This window comes from Mandrillus leucophaeus, unplaced genomic scaffold (assembly GCF_000951045.1).
Source record: "Mandrillus leucophaeus isolate KB7577 unplaced genomic scaffold, Mleu.le_1.0 Scaffold1037, whole genome shotgun sequence".
In the NCBI taxonomy this organism is placed as follows: Eukaryota; Metazoa; Chordata; class Mammalia; order Primates; family Cercopithecidae; genus Mandrillus; species Mandrillus leucophaeus.
This window is the reverse complement of record NW_012098510.1, coordinates 987,299-1,003,433: the sequence shown is the minus strand read 5'-3', so window position 1 is coordinate 1,003,433 and position 16,135 is coordinate 987,299. Positions and strand designations below refer to the sequence as shown.

Below are 16,135 nucleotides of genomic sequence, written 5' to 3'. Positions count from 1 at the left end.
TCTATTTGCTTTACATTGCCTATATGTCATGCATAGTTAAGACTTGATATGGAATGTCTTTCGATTTGGATCCCAGAGTGAGTTTGCCTCAGCTGAACTTAAATTCAGGAAGTCAGTTTCTGTCTAAAATTCAAGACTTCACCATCTGACACTGATACATGGGAGCGTTTATGTAAGCCTTTAGCTCCTAAAGGCACACTCCTTTTAGCTGGTGATTATTACGACCTTGATCTTTGCTTGTCAGTGAGTATAAAAGTTGGCCATTGTAGTTGTTCTCTGTAATTGCATCACAAAAGGGAGAGAATTCCCTGATCTAAGTAAAGCTAGGAGTAAAGAGCCACTACTTTGCGGGGAGAGGGGGCAGTCAGTGGTCCTGTGACAGTAAACACTAGGGTGGGTTGGAAATCTGAGGTCACTGTGGCACTATCAAGTAGTGACAGGCGGAGACCATCCCCAGGAAAAGCAGAACTGCGGGATCAGGGAGACTTGGAGTCCACCCACAGTAACCACAGAAAGCAAGGGGAAGATCACCTGTGTTGCATTTGGAAGATCTCATTATTGAGCTTTCTCTTTTATCAAGTAGTCACTGCATGAAAAACCAGTGTAGAATATGTGGGTGATGGTAAAAGAGAAATGAACCAAAACACATTTCCCATCTCTTTCTCCTGAGCAATAGCAGGCAAAATAAACCTGGAAATCCTAGGCCTCTTCTCCAATTATCACAGCAATTTGGGATCCTACAAATTAAAAATCATTGCTTACTCAAGGTTCCTTTCTGTGTCTGTGTAGGCTGGAATGACCTAATCCAAATCCTATGCCTTTCCTTGTGTCAGTTCCCTCTTCTCCACTCACATATGCACAAACCCCACCCTAAATTGTCCTGTGTTGAAAGCTTTGCCTTTTTATGCTTTATCCTACCTGAACACATTTAGCTTTTTATTCCTGAAATGTAGTAAAGCATTAGTTAGGAAATAGTGCTACTTATTATTGCAGGCAATTTTTTAAATATAATAAATCAAAACAACATGTCCTTTGTTTTTCACTCCATATTGGTCTGTTCTCACACTGCTATGAAGAAATACCTGAGGCTAGGTAATTTACAAAGGAAAGAGGTTTAATTGACTCAGTTTTGCAGGGCTGAGGAGGCCTCAGGAAACTTACAATCCTGGCAGAAGGGGAAGTAAACATGCCCTTCTTCGCATGGCAGTAGTAAGGAGAAGTGCCAAGGAAAAGGGGAAAAAAACCCTTATGAAACGATCACATCTCATGAGAACTCACTATCACCAGAACAGCATGAGGGTAAATGCCCTCATGATTTAATTACCTCTCACCGGGTCCCTTCAATTAAAGATGAGATTTGGGTGGGGACACAGCCAAACCATATCACCCTTTCTTGTCATCTGCCTTCACTCTGCCTTTATCTCATCTCTTCCTCTACCCCTACCTTCATCTCTGTCTTTCCTCTTTTTTCCTCATCCTTTTCACTGTTTCTCATTTCCTTGTCCACCTTTCCCTCTTTCTTTTTGCTTTCTCAATTACCTTCCATAAGCATTAGACATAAATGCATTTTTGAAAAATTGTGACCCTGGAAGTGGCACTTGAGTAAGCGTGAGGCAATGGGATTATGCCTGATTTGTACTGGCTCCAGAAATGAATCTTCAAATAGTGTCTTAGCATTAACCTTGCTGTCCAGATTTAAAGGTCATATTCTTGCAACAAGAAAACACCTTCTGGTTCAGGCCCTAAAACTTAATAAGGGAATGATGAATCTCTGTCAGAACACTCTCCAATTTAAGAATTAGCATTTAGAGGAGTCTGGAAGTTTGCAGAAGTTGGGGCATAGGAACAGGAAAGCAAGTTAGCAAGGAAGAGAGAAGAAAAGAGGGGAGGGAGCGATGTAAGAGAGCTAATGGGAAGTTTGGCAGGAAGTCGAGACTTCTCACAGATCTTCCTAGTTAATGCTCTGTCTGGCTGGCTCACGGGGACAGCCCGTCAGCCTGTTGCTCCAGGAGGCTAGGAAGGGAGGGCATTCTAAGTGCTGAGAGCCGGATCAGGAACAGACAGCCTCATGGTCTCAGGAGTCGTCTGCTGTGACCTGGCAATCAGCAATGCAGAGATGGGAGATGGCCAAATGGCTGCTCTACTACAAAATGTCAAAGAAGGGGCCATCTTTGATAGGCACCCAAATCAGGTCTTTATAAGAATTCTGAGAGCTCCAAGGAATCCCCAGAATGGCAATATATATTTTAGGATGGTTGGCGTTGTTAATCTTTTGATCTCATGACCATGTACAAGTACCAGTGGATCAGTGTAGCTGTCACTGAACTTGCATGTAAATTCTGTGTTTCTACACTGCCTGTGGTCTGCTCTTCTGGCTCCTGCCTCTTCTCTGCCTTGACAGGAATGATGCCCCCAAGGTTCTGCCCACAGAGTGTGTTTCTTCCTTTAGTTTCCAGATGAGGGCCATGGAGTCAGACTATGAGAACTGGAAAACACCTTCAAGGCTGTCTCAACCAGTGGTGTTCAAATATTTGTTTTTAAAAATTCATTGTTGTTACTCATTTTTAATTGAAAAATTAAAATGTATATATTTGTGGTGCACAACATGATGCTTTGAAATATGTAGACACTGTGATGGCTGAATTGAGGTAATTGACACATGACACATTTTGAGTGGAGAGCTCAGAGCCACGTCTGCCCGGCTCCCATCAATTCCCTGCACGGTGGCCTCTGAGACACATTCACAAAAAACAGGGCTCCTGTGAACCCACGAAACTATTGATCTTACCTCCCCTATCCCCCTTATTTTCACAGGAGGAAACTGAGGATCAGAGAGAGGGCATGATCCACCTAGATCTCTGAGACTTTGAATGTTTCACGGCCAGCTTTTCTTTGGGTCTCAGCACAAATAGCACTGCTATAGTTCAGAGAACCTTATGTTTATGATTCAGAGAACTAACTATACTGTAATCGATGAATCTTTTTTTTTGCATATTATGTGTGTATGCATATTTTTCCTACTGGGTATAGCTCCAAAGGAACTGGGATTCTACAGGATCCCCTATACCTCATACTGAGCTGCACCCAGAGGAGCTGCTAATATATTTATGTTGACTAAGAAAGAATTCCAGGTTCCTGACTTAAGCCTCACACATTTGCTTTCACTCTTCCTTGGTGAAGAGTACAGCCTAATTCCTGTCCCCAGAAGGAATCAAATTGTGGCATGATTATAGAACTGATGTCTCTTCTTCCACCATAACTTCTGGAGAAGCCTGCGATATATTTCTGTGATGAGCCAAAAATTTGCTTCAAATAATATTGATAGATTTTTGCATTTGTCACACTGGGATGGACGGCTGTGATTGAGTGTGTAGGAATACAGCATAGCAAGCTACATCCATCACGCTGTTGGTTTGAAATGACAACCCAAATATCTACCATTTATCGAGAGTTCTTAGTATGTCAAGCACTCTATACACGGTTAGCCTGTCAAGGAGGTATTATAATCCCCATTTTACAGGCGTAGGAACTGAAGTTTGGAAAGCTGAAGTAACTCACGTCGTTAGTGGGCTACAGGGCTTATCTGCCAGTCTCCAGACCCCCGGGACCTGAGCCCTGTGCTGAACCGAGGAAATTAATGAGGCTAGGTTTATTTAGCCTAAAGAAGATATGACTGGAAGCTGAAAAAAAGTAAATACTGTCTAAATATTAGAAGGATTATTGTGGAAGTGGGTATCTGTCATTCAGGTTAGAAAAGAACACGGTCCATCCCTTGTAAGCATCTGAGTGGGAGCCAGCAAGAGGTGTCCAGCACACCACTGTGGCTGTGTAAAGGGCCAGGGTTTCTGCTGCCCTGAGGCTGAGCCTCAGGCCAGCTGATGAATAGTGGGGTGAGAGAGTGGAAGGGAGCCGAAAGAATTACAGACTCCTCATATGCCATGCTGTGCTCAACTTAGCATATGGCTTTTTTCCCTTGGCTTCAAATTCAGTCCTGTCTGCCAAAATGTTATGTCTTTTGCATAAGTCCATAGAAGAGCTTAAAAAGTTTAAGCTAAAGGGATACTACCTGTCCTCGTCGCCCCGTCCCTGTCCCATTGGGACGGTCAGACCCAGTAGGTTGGGCAGATCTTTGGGACTGAGCCAGAGACAGCAGCGCATGTCCTTCCTCTTTCGGCCATGTGGTGGTGCTGTTCTTTTAGTTATCTTGGCCGCGCTAGTCCAATATTTATTTTCGGTGAGTAATTTGTTTATCAGGAGGTTATTCTAATCTAATTTTGGCCATATTTGCTATTCCACACTATCTGTGCTTCCCAGCGTTAGCAGCTTGCATGTCTTGAAGGAAATTAGCTGAAGATGGTCTCAGAGGCATTTGCTTAGCCATTATTTAAGGGAGTCAGGGGGAGGCAGAGTGAGCAGAGCTCAGGGTGAGAACAGCCAATGGAATTTGTTACATTTTCCGTGGTGTTAGCATGATGGAGCGGGACTTACGGAGGGCGAGAGCACCCGGAGCTGCTTTTTCAGAGCTGCCTCTGGTGAATCCTAGAACATCTTGTAGTTACTTCTTCCCATTTCCCTCTTGCTCTCTGATAATCTGTTATCTTCCTCACCTGGTCAGGAAAACACCACGTAAGGACAATGCCCTTCTGCCTCCCCGTCCTGCGTGTAGCCCTCATTCCGTATCATAGTATATTTTGTGATCCTTTTACTGCCAGCCCTCAACGAAGTGGGAAGGAGGGTAGGGAGTAAGTAGGGAGAGGATGACTGTTTATTAGAGTACCTGCAATGAATAATGACTGCTAATAATTATGGAACACAGCACTTGCTAGGCACTTTACACAAGGCATCTCTTTCTCAGTAGAGCCTGTAATGTTATGATCCCCATTTTACATGCAAGAAAGGTGTAGTTAGGAGTGGTTGGTGACTTGCCCAAGATCCCATGGTAAATGAAGAGCTAAAATTTGAACTCAGTTGTGACCATTTCCAAAGGAGAAAAGCTTCATATTTCAAAGATTATTCCCGCCTTCCACATGGAGTCAGGAAACTGGACTCTGGGTTCAGTGCAGCCATAGATTGGCTCTGTGACCTTAAACTAGTTCGTTGCCATTACACTTGACTTCAGTTTGATTTTTCAAAAATGGAAGGGCTAGCCCAGGTGAGGAGATTAGGAATTCTTTAGTAGCAAAACCTTTTTTTTTTTTTTTTTTTAAATAAAATCAGTTAGGGAAATTGCAAGCATAAAGCAAAAAATGGGGGGTAAGAGGGGGGCAATTAACGACAGCATGAGCTTTCCCTTGCCCCTCCCTTTTCCCTAGCTCTTGATGGACACTGAGAAACACCCAAAGAAGTTCCTGAGGGGCCAGAAGAAATTAAGTTTGAAAACCTCTGAAATAAATATACTCAAGGGACTCTTCCAGAGTCCGGTCTGTTGTTTGAGATTACAACTTAAAAAAATGTGCTGACACTTTCCTTAGGAGGTTTGAAAATGTGTTAAATTTTACTATGCAGTGGCAATAAGGAAGAACTAGTGAAGTTTGACCTGGAGGAAGATCCAAAATATTGTTCTCATCCTCCAGCCCTAGTCAAGTAAATTCTGAGTCTCTTGGGACTAACAGACCTAATTAAACAATTGAACTAGACCTGACTCAGTGAGGAGGGTCAGCTTCCAGTTGGGATTTTACTGGCAGGCAGGATGAGCAGTATAATTCCACCTTCCCAAGGTGGCCAGGGTGTTCCCAGGCACTCATTCTGGGTCCAACACAAGCCGTGGATGGTGGTGTTGAGCTTTTCTTGCTTGATACAAAACTCTTGGCCACTTATGATATTGTTGGGCTGCAATTGCCGCTAATCTTGGTTCTTACACTCATGCAGGCTGCTGACTTTCATCAGGAGATCCTGTCAAGACTTAATTCTATCTCAAGGGCTATTCCTCTGACCTGTATATCTGCTTGTAGGTTTTGGCCATGTTCTTTCTTTGACCATAGTATAAAAGTGCTCAAGGTGGCTTGGGGACATGTGTGCAGAGTGGTGTATGTTTGCTGTAAGCTCGGAGCTCTTACTCTGAAAGAGTGAGTCACAAGGCCGAGCACGGTGGCTCATGCCTGTAATCCCAGCACTTTGGGAGGCCGAGGCAGGCAGATCACAAGGTCAGAAGTTCAAGAGCAGCCTGACCAATATAGTAAAACCCATCTCTACTAAAAATACAAAAATTAGCTGGGCATGGTGGCATGCACCTGTAGTCCCAGCTACATGGGAGGCTGAGGCAGGAGAATCACTTGAACCTTGGAGGCGGACGTTGTAGTGAGCCAAGATTGCGCCACTGCATTCCAGCCTGGGTCACACAGAGAGACTCCGTCTCACCAAAAAAAAAAAAAAAAAAAAAAAGAAAAAGAAAAAAAAAGGGTAAGTGACAGTGGAGAATAGCACTTGCTCGGTGGTCATGGTGCAGGCTCTGGAGAGACTGTGTGGAGCTGAACGGTGGCCACTGTGGCATGTTTCTTATTGACTCTGTGCTACACTTCCCTCGTCTGTAAAGCAGGGAAAACCACATGCTCCAAAGATAATTAGTAAGACTTAAACAAGGTGATGTTTAAAAGAGTGGGAGTACAGCGCTGGATCTTAGTACATCTCAATAAAGATGAACTCTTGTTTTATTGTCATCACCATTTCAAAAGTCCTGGAGGTTTCAGGAATTGATGATATAAGGGCATAAAGCCTGATGAAATGTAAATTTGTCTCCCAAGATCTTCCCCGAGGGTTGAATGATATCTGGTTGTTTTTAGAGTCTTTTTTTTTTTCCAAGAAGCTTTTTCTGTAAAAGCGCCAGATGATAGTAAATATTTTAGGGTTTGTGGATCACACAGTTCTGTCACAACTGCTTAATTCTTCCCTTATAGGACAAAAACAGAAACAGACAACATATAAAGAAATGAAAAACTTTATGAAAATGGGCTGTGGGCAATTTGCTGACCCCCTACTTTAGACTATGTGAGCCTCGGATCTGGGGACTCTGTTCCATTCATTCTTATTTCTGAAGCTATTGACTCTAATGTGTTTTATACAGCAGACACTCAGAGTAAGTTATCTAAATGAACAAAGGAATCAATGAATAAATGAATGCGTGCAGATTCAACCCTACTCAGTCAATCCGCATGTTCTTACTTTGTTTTAGTTCAGGGAATCAAAGGTTAATAAGTTGATGAGTTCCAAATGTCTTAAATTTTAGAACATGTATCATCCTGGCATAATTGATGACTGGCTGTGGATTGATGAAGATAAATATCACAAAGATTTAAGGCGATAGACAAAAATATAAACATTTCGTGACTCGGAAAGTACACCGTGGCTTCCTCATCACTTTCAGGATTGACTGTACAATTATTTATTTATGTCAAAATGTACCTCAGGTGTTTCCTAGCACCTTCTAATAATAGCACCTTTTCATATATACAATCTCATTTAATCTTCAGCATGGTCCTGTCAGACAGGTAAATATTTAATTATTCAATAACTGTAGTTCTCAACATGAGTGATTTTGCCCCAGAGGGAGCAATTCTCAAGGTCTAGAGACATTTTTGTTGTCATATCTGTGGCGGGAGAGGGTGTGCTGCTGGCATCAACTGAGTAAAGGCCAGGTTGCTGCTGAACATCCTACAAATGCATAGGATGGACCCACACAATGAGTAATATCAGCCCAAGATGTCAACAGTGTGAGGTTGAGAAAAATAGTGTTCTGTAGAGAGGACACTGAGGCCGAAAGAGATTGGCTGACTTGCCTGAGATTGTGTAATATGCACTTGGCATATTGGGACTAACCTCTATCCCTTCCTTTCACTACTGCAGGGTTTTAAACTTTTTTTGAAATAAATGAATGTTTATTTTTATTTTTGAATGAAATCCTTTGCATGGCCACTGACTATAAACGGATGACAGTGAAGCTACTCTGGGGACAATGGAAGTTAGAGATCCTGCTCAGCCTTTTTCTTAGCTCCTTCCACCAGTCCCAGGGGCACACACTATGGCAACCACTGCCCACAGACCTTGAGGCACATAGAGCACCAGACATCTCTTGGCACCCCTGACCTTCCATATGTCCCTGGAACTGCTACTTTTTTTTTTTTTTTTTTCCTGGTTGGGGATGAAGCATCCAAGTTCTGCTTCAATAAAATGCATTGCACAGAGGAAGAGAGAATGGAAGCATTGGGGTCACATATGAGGCTATTGATTGCTGGTGCAGCCCAGGTGATAGGAGAGGATGGCCATATCAAGAGTGGTAGGAGTTGAGTTAAAAGGAGAGTGAACACGGCTCAAGGTTCTGTGATTGCATAGTGATAGGGCTCTGATGACTGGAGGAACACCAGGGTCCTTAGTCTCGGGCCGAATTGGATAAAACGACACGAACACATGTGGAGTATTTTTAAGGAGTGGAGAGTTTAATAGTCAAGAAAGAAGGAAGAAGCCTCCCCATACAGAGACAGAGGGAGGGGGGCTCCAAAGCCGAGAGAGGGAGGAAACCCCGAGTGCGGCAGAAATCAGCCAGTTATATGAGGAGGCTGGAGGAGGGAGTATCTGATTTGCACTGGGCTCAGGGGGTTGGTTTGACCAGGTGTGTCATTCTCATAGCCCAGGGAAAGGACTGGCCCTCCCACCCTAGCTTTTTAATATGCAAATGCAGGATGCCATGATGTTCTACACACATGGGGATATGTGGGGGCGACCATGTTGCCAGGCACACGTTGGGGCAAGGGCAAGAAGACATGGGTGGACCCAGTTTCTGATGGTGGACCCAGTTTCTAATGGCCTTGATTTGCATATCAAAGCTGGCCAGCCCAGCTCTAAAAGCCGGGGCTCTCCTGCTAGACAAGAAACGTTCTGGAGCTGCTTTAAAAGAAACAAAAACTTCCCAAGGACCCCCTTTCCTCTCTATTTGCCTAAAATAATTTCTTAACTCCTATAACAATAGTGACACACTAGTGGCTGACAGAAGGCTGAAGGGTGGCAGGCTCAGGGGTGCAGAAACATTTGCTATTTGCCTCTTCCTCATACACTCAGGGCCTAGAGGCAATGCAGTGTGAACCCATTCATGAGTGATACTTGCAACACAGGGCAGATTTGCTTTCCTGCTGTCTATGTTGGTTGTCTGTACTCTGGCCAGAAGCAGGCAGCACCACTGGTGGACAGACAGGTGCCTTAAATATCAAGTAGGGGAGAAAGGAAGGTGAGGGAAAGCCTCTGATTTTCTTCTTCTTGGTGTAAATCCTGGCTTTCTTCTTTAAGTGTCATCCTCTGATAAGTTGACAGTGGACACAGCAAAGTCAAACCAGGTGGAAGATTTTCTAGACCTGGAAAGGATAATGGCTTGTCTTGGGGTTTAGCAAGTACTTCCTTCCCCACCCACAGTCTAGACTCAAAATAAAACTTTCCATGGATAGGAAAACTCCTATACAAGTTTCTAGGCCTATTTCTAAGACAATTATTCTGAAGTGCCTTCTTGCAGAGATGCAAACACTACAGAAAGGCGAGTGAGAAAATCTCAGCCTGACAGATTCCCCCACTTTTGCACAACCTGTTGGGATGAGTCTCAAAATGGTAGGGGGTCACACATCCTGATCCCTGCTCACCTTTCCCGTCAGCTGCTACTACTGTCCCCTTGCTTTCTTCACCTGGCTTTAGCTCCTGGACTTTTCGTTATTTGTACTCACCAAGCTTTTGCTTTATCCACTTGCTGTGTGCCCTTGAGGTTTGAAGAATTTCCTATCCCCAGATCTCTGCATCCTGGCTCCTTCCTGTCACTCATGTCTCAGCTCCAATGCCTCCTCCTCAAGGGTCTTCCCTGATCATCCAACCTTCCAACCTAAAGCAGCCACCCTACCTCATCACTCTTGCCACTGTTTTGTTTTCTCTGTATCACTTGTCTCTATGTGAAATTGCCTTGTTTAGTTTTGTGTGTGCATATTTGGTATCTGCCTCCCCCCGCCACTCCTATGGGACTGTAAACCCCATAGGAGGTGAGATTTTGTCTATTTCATTTTCTGCTGCATCTCTGCTGTCAATAATAGTGCCTGGAACAACTCGTATATCGTAGTTGCTAAATAAATGTTTGCTGAATGGATTAAGGGTAGTACCTTGGGTTTTGGGTGTGTGAGCATGGTTTTAGTTTATAATTTACTCTCTGCGTAGCCATAGGGAGAATCTGGCTTTCCAGACAAAGGCCTATATGGTTATTTGCATCTAAGAAGCAAACTTTCCAAGAGTCTACCATGTTAGAGAATTTTCAAACTAGCAATATTGAAAAATCAACCATTTTTTCCTCAAATCTAAGTCTATCATCAACTGTGAGGTGTATGCCATTTTTTATGTGCCACTGAATCAGAAAACGCTGTCAGTTACAATGAAAACATCACCCTTGGTAAGAAGCACCTTAATTTCAGAAATGCTAAAATGTGGATAAACATATGCCTGAGGATTGATAAAGTATGATGTGACTCCTCATATGGAATGTAGTATATTGACTCAGAAGAGTTTCGAGTCTTGTGGCGCCTTCTATGTTTATTTTTTAAATTTAGTTTTTATTTTTATTTTTTTGTAGAGATGGGGATCTCACTCTGTTGTCCAGGCTGGTCTCAAACTCTTGGCTTAAGCAATGCTTCTGCCTTGGCCTCCCAAAGTGCTGGGATTACAGGTGTGCCCCTTTCTCTTAATAGGTGCAGCATTGCAACCTAACGTCCTTCATTAGACATTGTATGTGCTGAGGGTGGGGGAAGAGCAGAGATGTGTGAGGAAGAGAAAGGTGTGGATTCTGAGGCTTTACTGAGAGTAGAGAAATTCCTATGGTTTGGGACTAGTTCTGTGGAAAGTTATTAGAAGGAGTTGAGGATTTAAAAAAGGTAGATTAATCTAGATTTAAAACAATGATCTGAAGTGTAGTTTCTTACCTGTTCCGATTTCTGGAGCTTAGGAAAAGCATCTTTAATTTTATAAAGGCAGTCAATTGAGAAAACAAGATTTGCTTGAAACCAAAATTTACTTTATAGCCAAGTTTTTTGAAATGTATCTACTTTACAAAAAGAAAAAAGTACCTGTAAGCTAATTCAAAACCATCATTCTTATTTGAGCAAATGATAATCAAGTATAATTTCCATTATGGATGGCATTAGGCTTCCTTATGCTTTTGTACATATCTGGCTGTTTTCCTTTGCACCAGCCACTCCTGCAGCTACAGGGCAAGAGGAGGGGCAGTTGACTCCACCTTTCCTCAGTGGTTCCGCACTCACACCTGGGCCTGACATTGCTGGGCCGGCCTCATTGTGTCATTGGCTGGATGTCATGAAGTCCTCAAAACATCTTCTCTAGGGACTCAAAGAACCATAGGCCATTTATTTGGCCCTTAAACCTTCTTAAGTTTCCTCTGAAAAATCAACTCTTACCACAATTTAGGGCCCTGGAGAGAGCAGAGAAGTTGGAGGAGGGGGATTGGCTAAAAGCCACTCCCTTCAAGCACTGCAGGCTGTATCTCCATTAGCCTTTCAGAAATCTTCCCCAGGAAGCTGGATTAGTGGTAAGAACTAAATGTCTTTACATAGATGCAAAGAATGTACACTATGCTGACAGCCTTGTGAGATGATGAATATGTTTATTAGCTCAATTTGTTCATTCCCCAAGTTATATAGGCATGGAAAGATCACATCGACCTCCATAGACATATACAATCATTGTTTATCAATTAAAAATGAAAGTAAAACTAAAAAGGGGCTTTGAGACTACCATGGGATGTTAACCTTTGGAGTCAGATGAGGAGATTTCATGTGAATCCTAGATATGACACTTATAAGCTCTGTAGACTTAAATAAGTTGTTTAACTTCTCTTAACCACTGTCTTCATTTGTAAAAGAGGGAAAGTAATACTTTAAGCATTTTCATAAGACAGATGATCCATATAAGATGATTAGCCTAGTGCAGAGCGCATAGGAAATATTTAGTAAATAAATATTCATGTTGTAATGTGTTCTGATGGCAAAGTAGACAGCTTGCTTTTCGTGTAATATGATTTAGAAGACTTAGTAGAGACTACTTTATCCAGAAACATCTTCTAAATAGACTCCCTCAAAAGACCTCTAAGATAATCTGTTGCAAAGTCAAGGGTATTGTATACTATAGTTAGGGACACCACTACCTTTAGTCTTACTAATGTCTCAGAAATGGGAATTCTTCGGTGGAAAATTGCAGGGTTTGAGAACCATGGTTTGAAGCGAGGGTTTCAATGTGGAGTCCTGTTTGGGATCAGGCAAGTTTTGTGATATAATTGCTCGAGGTTGGGAGGAAGGGATTTGGAAGCAAACTTTGGATAGTAAGAGTTTAATCCCCCCAGTTATGTGGTCTTCTGTTCTGAGAGGGGGGTTTCTATCCTGAAAAAGACTAGTTTAAATGTCAGTAATTCAGATGAATGGATTTTCAGGAAGGCTCTGAAACAGTAGAGCTATTTAATTTTTCTGGGCAAGAATTGTTTGGGGTATGATATGTCGTGGTACTCTGTATAGCTGGAGGTGATTTCTGTTCTCAGGAATGGTGAAGGGCCTCGAGTCCTTGTATTTATTCTTATATATGTCTTATGAAATGTAAAGGTTGCATATTAAGCATGTAACTGCTATCAGTCATATGGATCTTAGAGGATTAACTAATTTTCTAAAAAGCCTTTAGGGTAATGAGACTCAATACATGTACATTTTGCCAGAGAGGGAAATTTTCAGGTTTATATCATGGACATAGCCTTTAATGGCACCTAGGATAAAATGGAGTGTGAACTTCAGCATGCATAAAGAGGAGTGTTTCATTGTATGTATGAGAGTGTCTCAGAAGAGGCAGCAATGTAGGACTGGTGGCTATTTTGGGGTGAGAAGTCATCTACATTCCATGAGGATTGAAAAAAATGATTATAAGTTTTACTTATTTTGAAATTTTTCCTTTGGCTATGTTCATCGGTGAAAGGTATGTGAAATTTGGATGCCATCTTTGTAGGGAAAGGAATGATCATTTTTTGAGCACATACTTTATGTCAGGTGCTGAGTTATGTTTTCAATTATTATGATGGACTTGTAAGAATGTTTCAACTATTTTTATCTTTTTTATATTGCTTAATATTTACAGATGATGGAAATTCAGTTCAGAATGGCTAAGTGTCCTTCTTAGTCCATTTTGTGTTTCTATAACAAAATCCCTGAAACTAGGTAACTGATAAAGAACATAATTTTTTTTTTCTTACAGTTCTGGAGGCTGGGAAGTCCAAGATCAAGGGTGTGGTATCTGGTGAGGGCCTTCTTGCTGCATCCTCGCATAGCAGAAGGTGAAAGGGCAAGCTAGCAGGACACTGTGCGAAGCCTCTTTTACAAGGTCTTTAATCTCATTCACAAGGGAAGAGCCTTCCTGGCCTAATCATGTCTTCAAGGCCCCACCTCTTAATATTATCACATTGACAACACCTGAATTTTGGAGGGAACATGTTCAAACCATAACATTGAGTAGCTTAACCAAGGTTACACAGCTAGTAAACACTAGAGTCAAAAGTAAAATCAGTAACTAGGGGCCCCTGAAGCTTCTGTTCTCATTGTTGATATGGTTTGGCCGTGTCTCCACTGAAATCTCATCTTGAATTGTAGCTCTCACAGTTCGCACGTGTCATGGGAGGGACCCAGTGGGAGGTAGTTGAATCATGAAAGTGGGTCTTTCCCATGCTGTTCTCATGATAGTTAATAAGTCTCATGATATCTGATGGTTTTAAAAGGGGAATTCCCCTGCACAAGCTCTCTCTTGCCTGCCACCATGTAAGATGTCCCCTGCTCTTCTGCCATGATTGTGAGGCCTCCCCAGCCTCACAATTCACAGTGGAACTGTGAATCAATTAAACCTCTTTCCTTTATAAATTACCCAGTCTCAGGTATGTCTGTATTAGCAGCATGAGAACAGACTAATACATTTGTCTGTAACAATAGAGAGCCATTGGAATAAAAAAAAAATACATGATGATGATAGTGATGGTGATAGTTTCCACAGGCAACAGATACTGTACCTATTATATATCAGGCATTGAGCCATCTACTTTATATGTATTATCTCATTTAATTCTCTCAACAGTCTCACAAAAGAGAGATTACTATTGGTTTTATTTCAGATAAAGACTGAGTGATAGAGCTGTAAAGTAGCATGCTCAAAGTCACACAGCTAGAAAGCGGTGGAGCTTCTGGCCATATGCAAGAATTTCAGAAAGACAGTGACAGGAAGTTGAAGGATCTGCCCACAGATCAGGATGAGCAAGGCAGTGAAGGGCACATGAGTTCAGAAGTCTACACTCATCTGTACGTCTCATTTCTGGAGCTGTGGCTGTTAAAGTGTCCAATACATTACTTTGCTGCAGGCTCCCACATTTTCTCTGCTTAAGGTCATCACTGCTCCCAAAAAGGATGATGCAGTTTCGAAATATGGGAAATAAAGAGCAGTGATAACAACTTCCTTCAGTTTTGCCAAAGAAGAAGAGCAGTGGGCTGCTTACAGGTATAATTATCCAGAACGCCAACCATTTCTCCCCACCAGTCTGTTGTGGGGCCCCACATTACCCAGGAGAAATTCAATTTTTTGAGTCTTGAAGGTTTCTAGGCTTTCCTCTTTAGACCACAAACATCTTTATAAAGATGGTCGGGATCTCCAGTGCCTTCAGGAGCTAGGCAGGTAATTCACTTCTGAAGGAGCTGGGGTTAGACAAAAAAATGAGTTGATTACTGTGTCAACCTGTGGATTGCTTCCCCTGCTCACTCGCCTTGACAACACTGTGTGGCTAACAGTCTGTGGGTTACCTGTTTGTAACACCAAAAGGCTCCATTTTTTTTTCCTCCTGATTGTCAAAGTTTGTTGTAGAACGCATGAGAAATAAAACTACAGAAAAGTCTAAAGAAGTCTACAGAAAAGTCTACAGAAAAGTCTAAAGTCCAAGCAAATAGAATCGTCAGTTGATCCCCGATCCCATTAAGTGTTCTTGTTACCTTGGCATATTCCCTTCCAGTTTTTAAGTGTAAAAATCTGCATCAATGGGATCTGCCCTAAAGCGACACACATGAACCTCAGTTAAGAAATACTTGGGGTTAAAATAAGGATATCACTAGGTCCTGTTTCAGACTGAGAATTAGCTACAAGTCAGGCCCTTGGAGGATAGAACCCGGAGAGATAAGTAGAAATAGAAGAATATAGAAGGGTGAATGGGAGGTAAGGACAAAGATAAATCTCCTGTTGTTCATGGATTTGCCAAAGGAAAACCGGCCAAAAAAAGATCTTCAGCATGAGGCTGGCAGCGAGGGCCTGATGGAGCTAGGGGGTGCCAGGAAGCAGGGTCAATGCTTTCAGGGTGGGGTAGAGGAGTGGGTGAGGTGTTAAAATTAAAGCTCCTCAGAACTCTCTGTCCATTCCATCCCCCTCCTCCAACCAGTTTCAAAGACATTAATGTAGGCCGGGCATGGTGGCTCACGCCTGTAATTTCAGCACTTTGGGAGGCCGAGGTGAGTGGATCACCTGAGGTCAGGAGTTCGAGTCCAGCCTGGCCAACATGGTGAAACTCTGTCTCTACTAAACATACAAAAAAATTAGTTGGGTGTGGTGGCGTGCACCTGTAATCCCAGATATGTGGGAGGTGGAGGCAGGATAATTGCTTGAACCTGGGAGGCAGAGATTGCAGTGAGCCAATATCGTGCCACTGTACTCCAGCCTGGGAGACAGAGTGAGACTCTGTCTTAAAATAAATAGATAAGTAGATAAATAAAAAACAAAATAAAAGACACTAATCTACTTAGAAACTTAAAAAAAAATTCAGCTACAGGATTTTTTTTTTTTTCAAGGAAAATCTTAGGGAAAAGCTGTTTATGTAAACAGACTACAGCAGAGCTGGTGTGTTCCAAAGAGGGGGACCTGAAGCCCTCTCCACACCTCTCAACTCTAAGCCCACCCACAGCAGTATTCAAAAACGCATCTCATCTCTGCTCTGTTTGCCCTGGCCCTGAGAAGCGGCGCTTTCCTCTCAGATCTTCCAGAACTCCTCTAAGTTGCTGATCCCAGTGACCCTCATTTTATTCTTTGTTCTTCTCCATATTTGCTCTTTCTC

The 16,135-nt window shown here is 42.5% G+C and overlaps 1 protein-coding gene across 1 annotated transcript in view; it reads left to right on the top strand.

Moving 5' to 3' along the window:
- Positions 1-4,003: 4,003 nt before the first annotated feature.
- The window catches only part of LOC105539021 (cytosolic carboxypeptidase 4-like), a 454,095-nt gene continuing 441,963 nt past the window's right edge, over positions 4,004-16,135 (top strand). Inside the window, 2 exon segments of the mRNA XM_011979129.1 lie at positions 4,004-4,234; positions 11,434-11,554. Coding sequence (XP_011834519.1) covers positions 4,004-4,234; positions 11,434-11,554 — 352 coding nt within the window.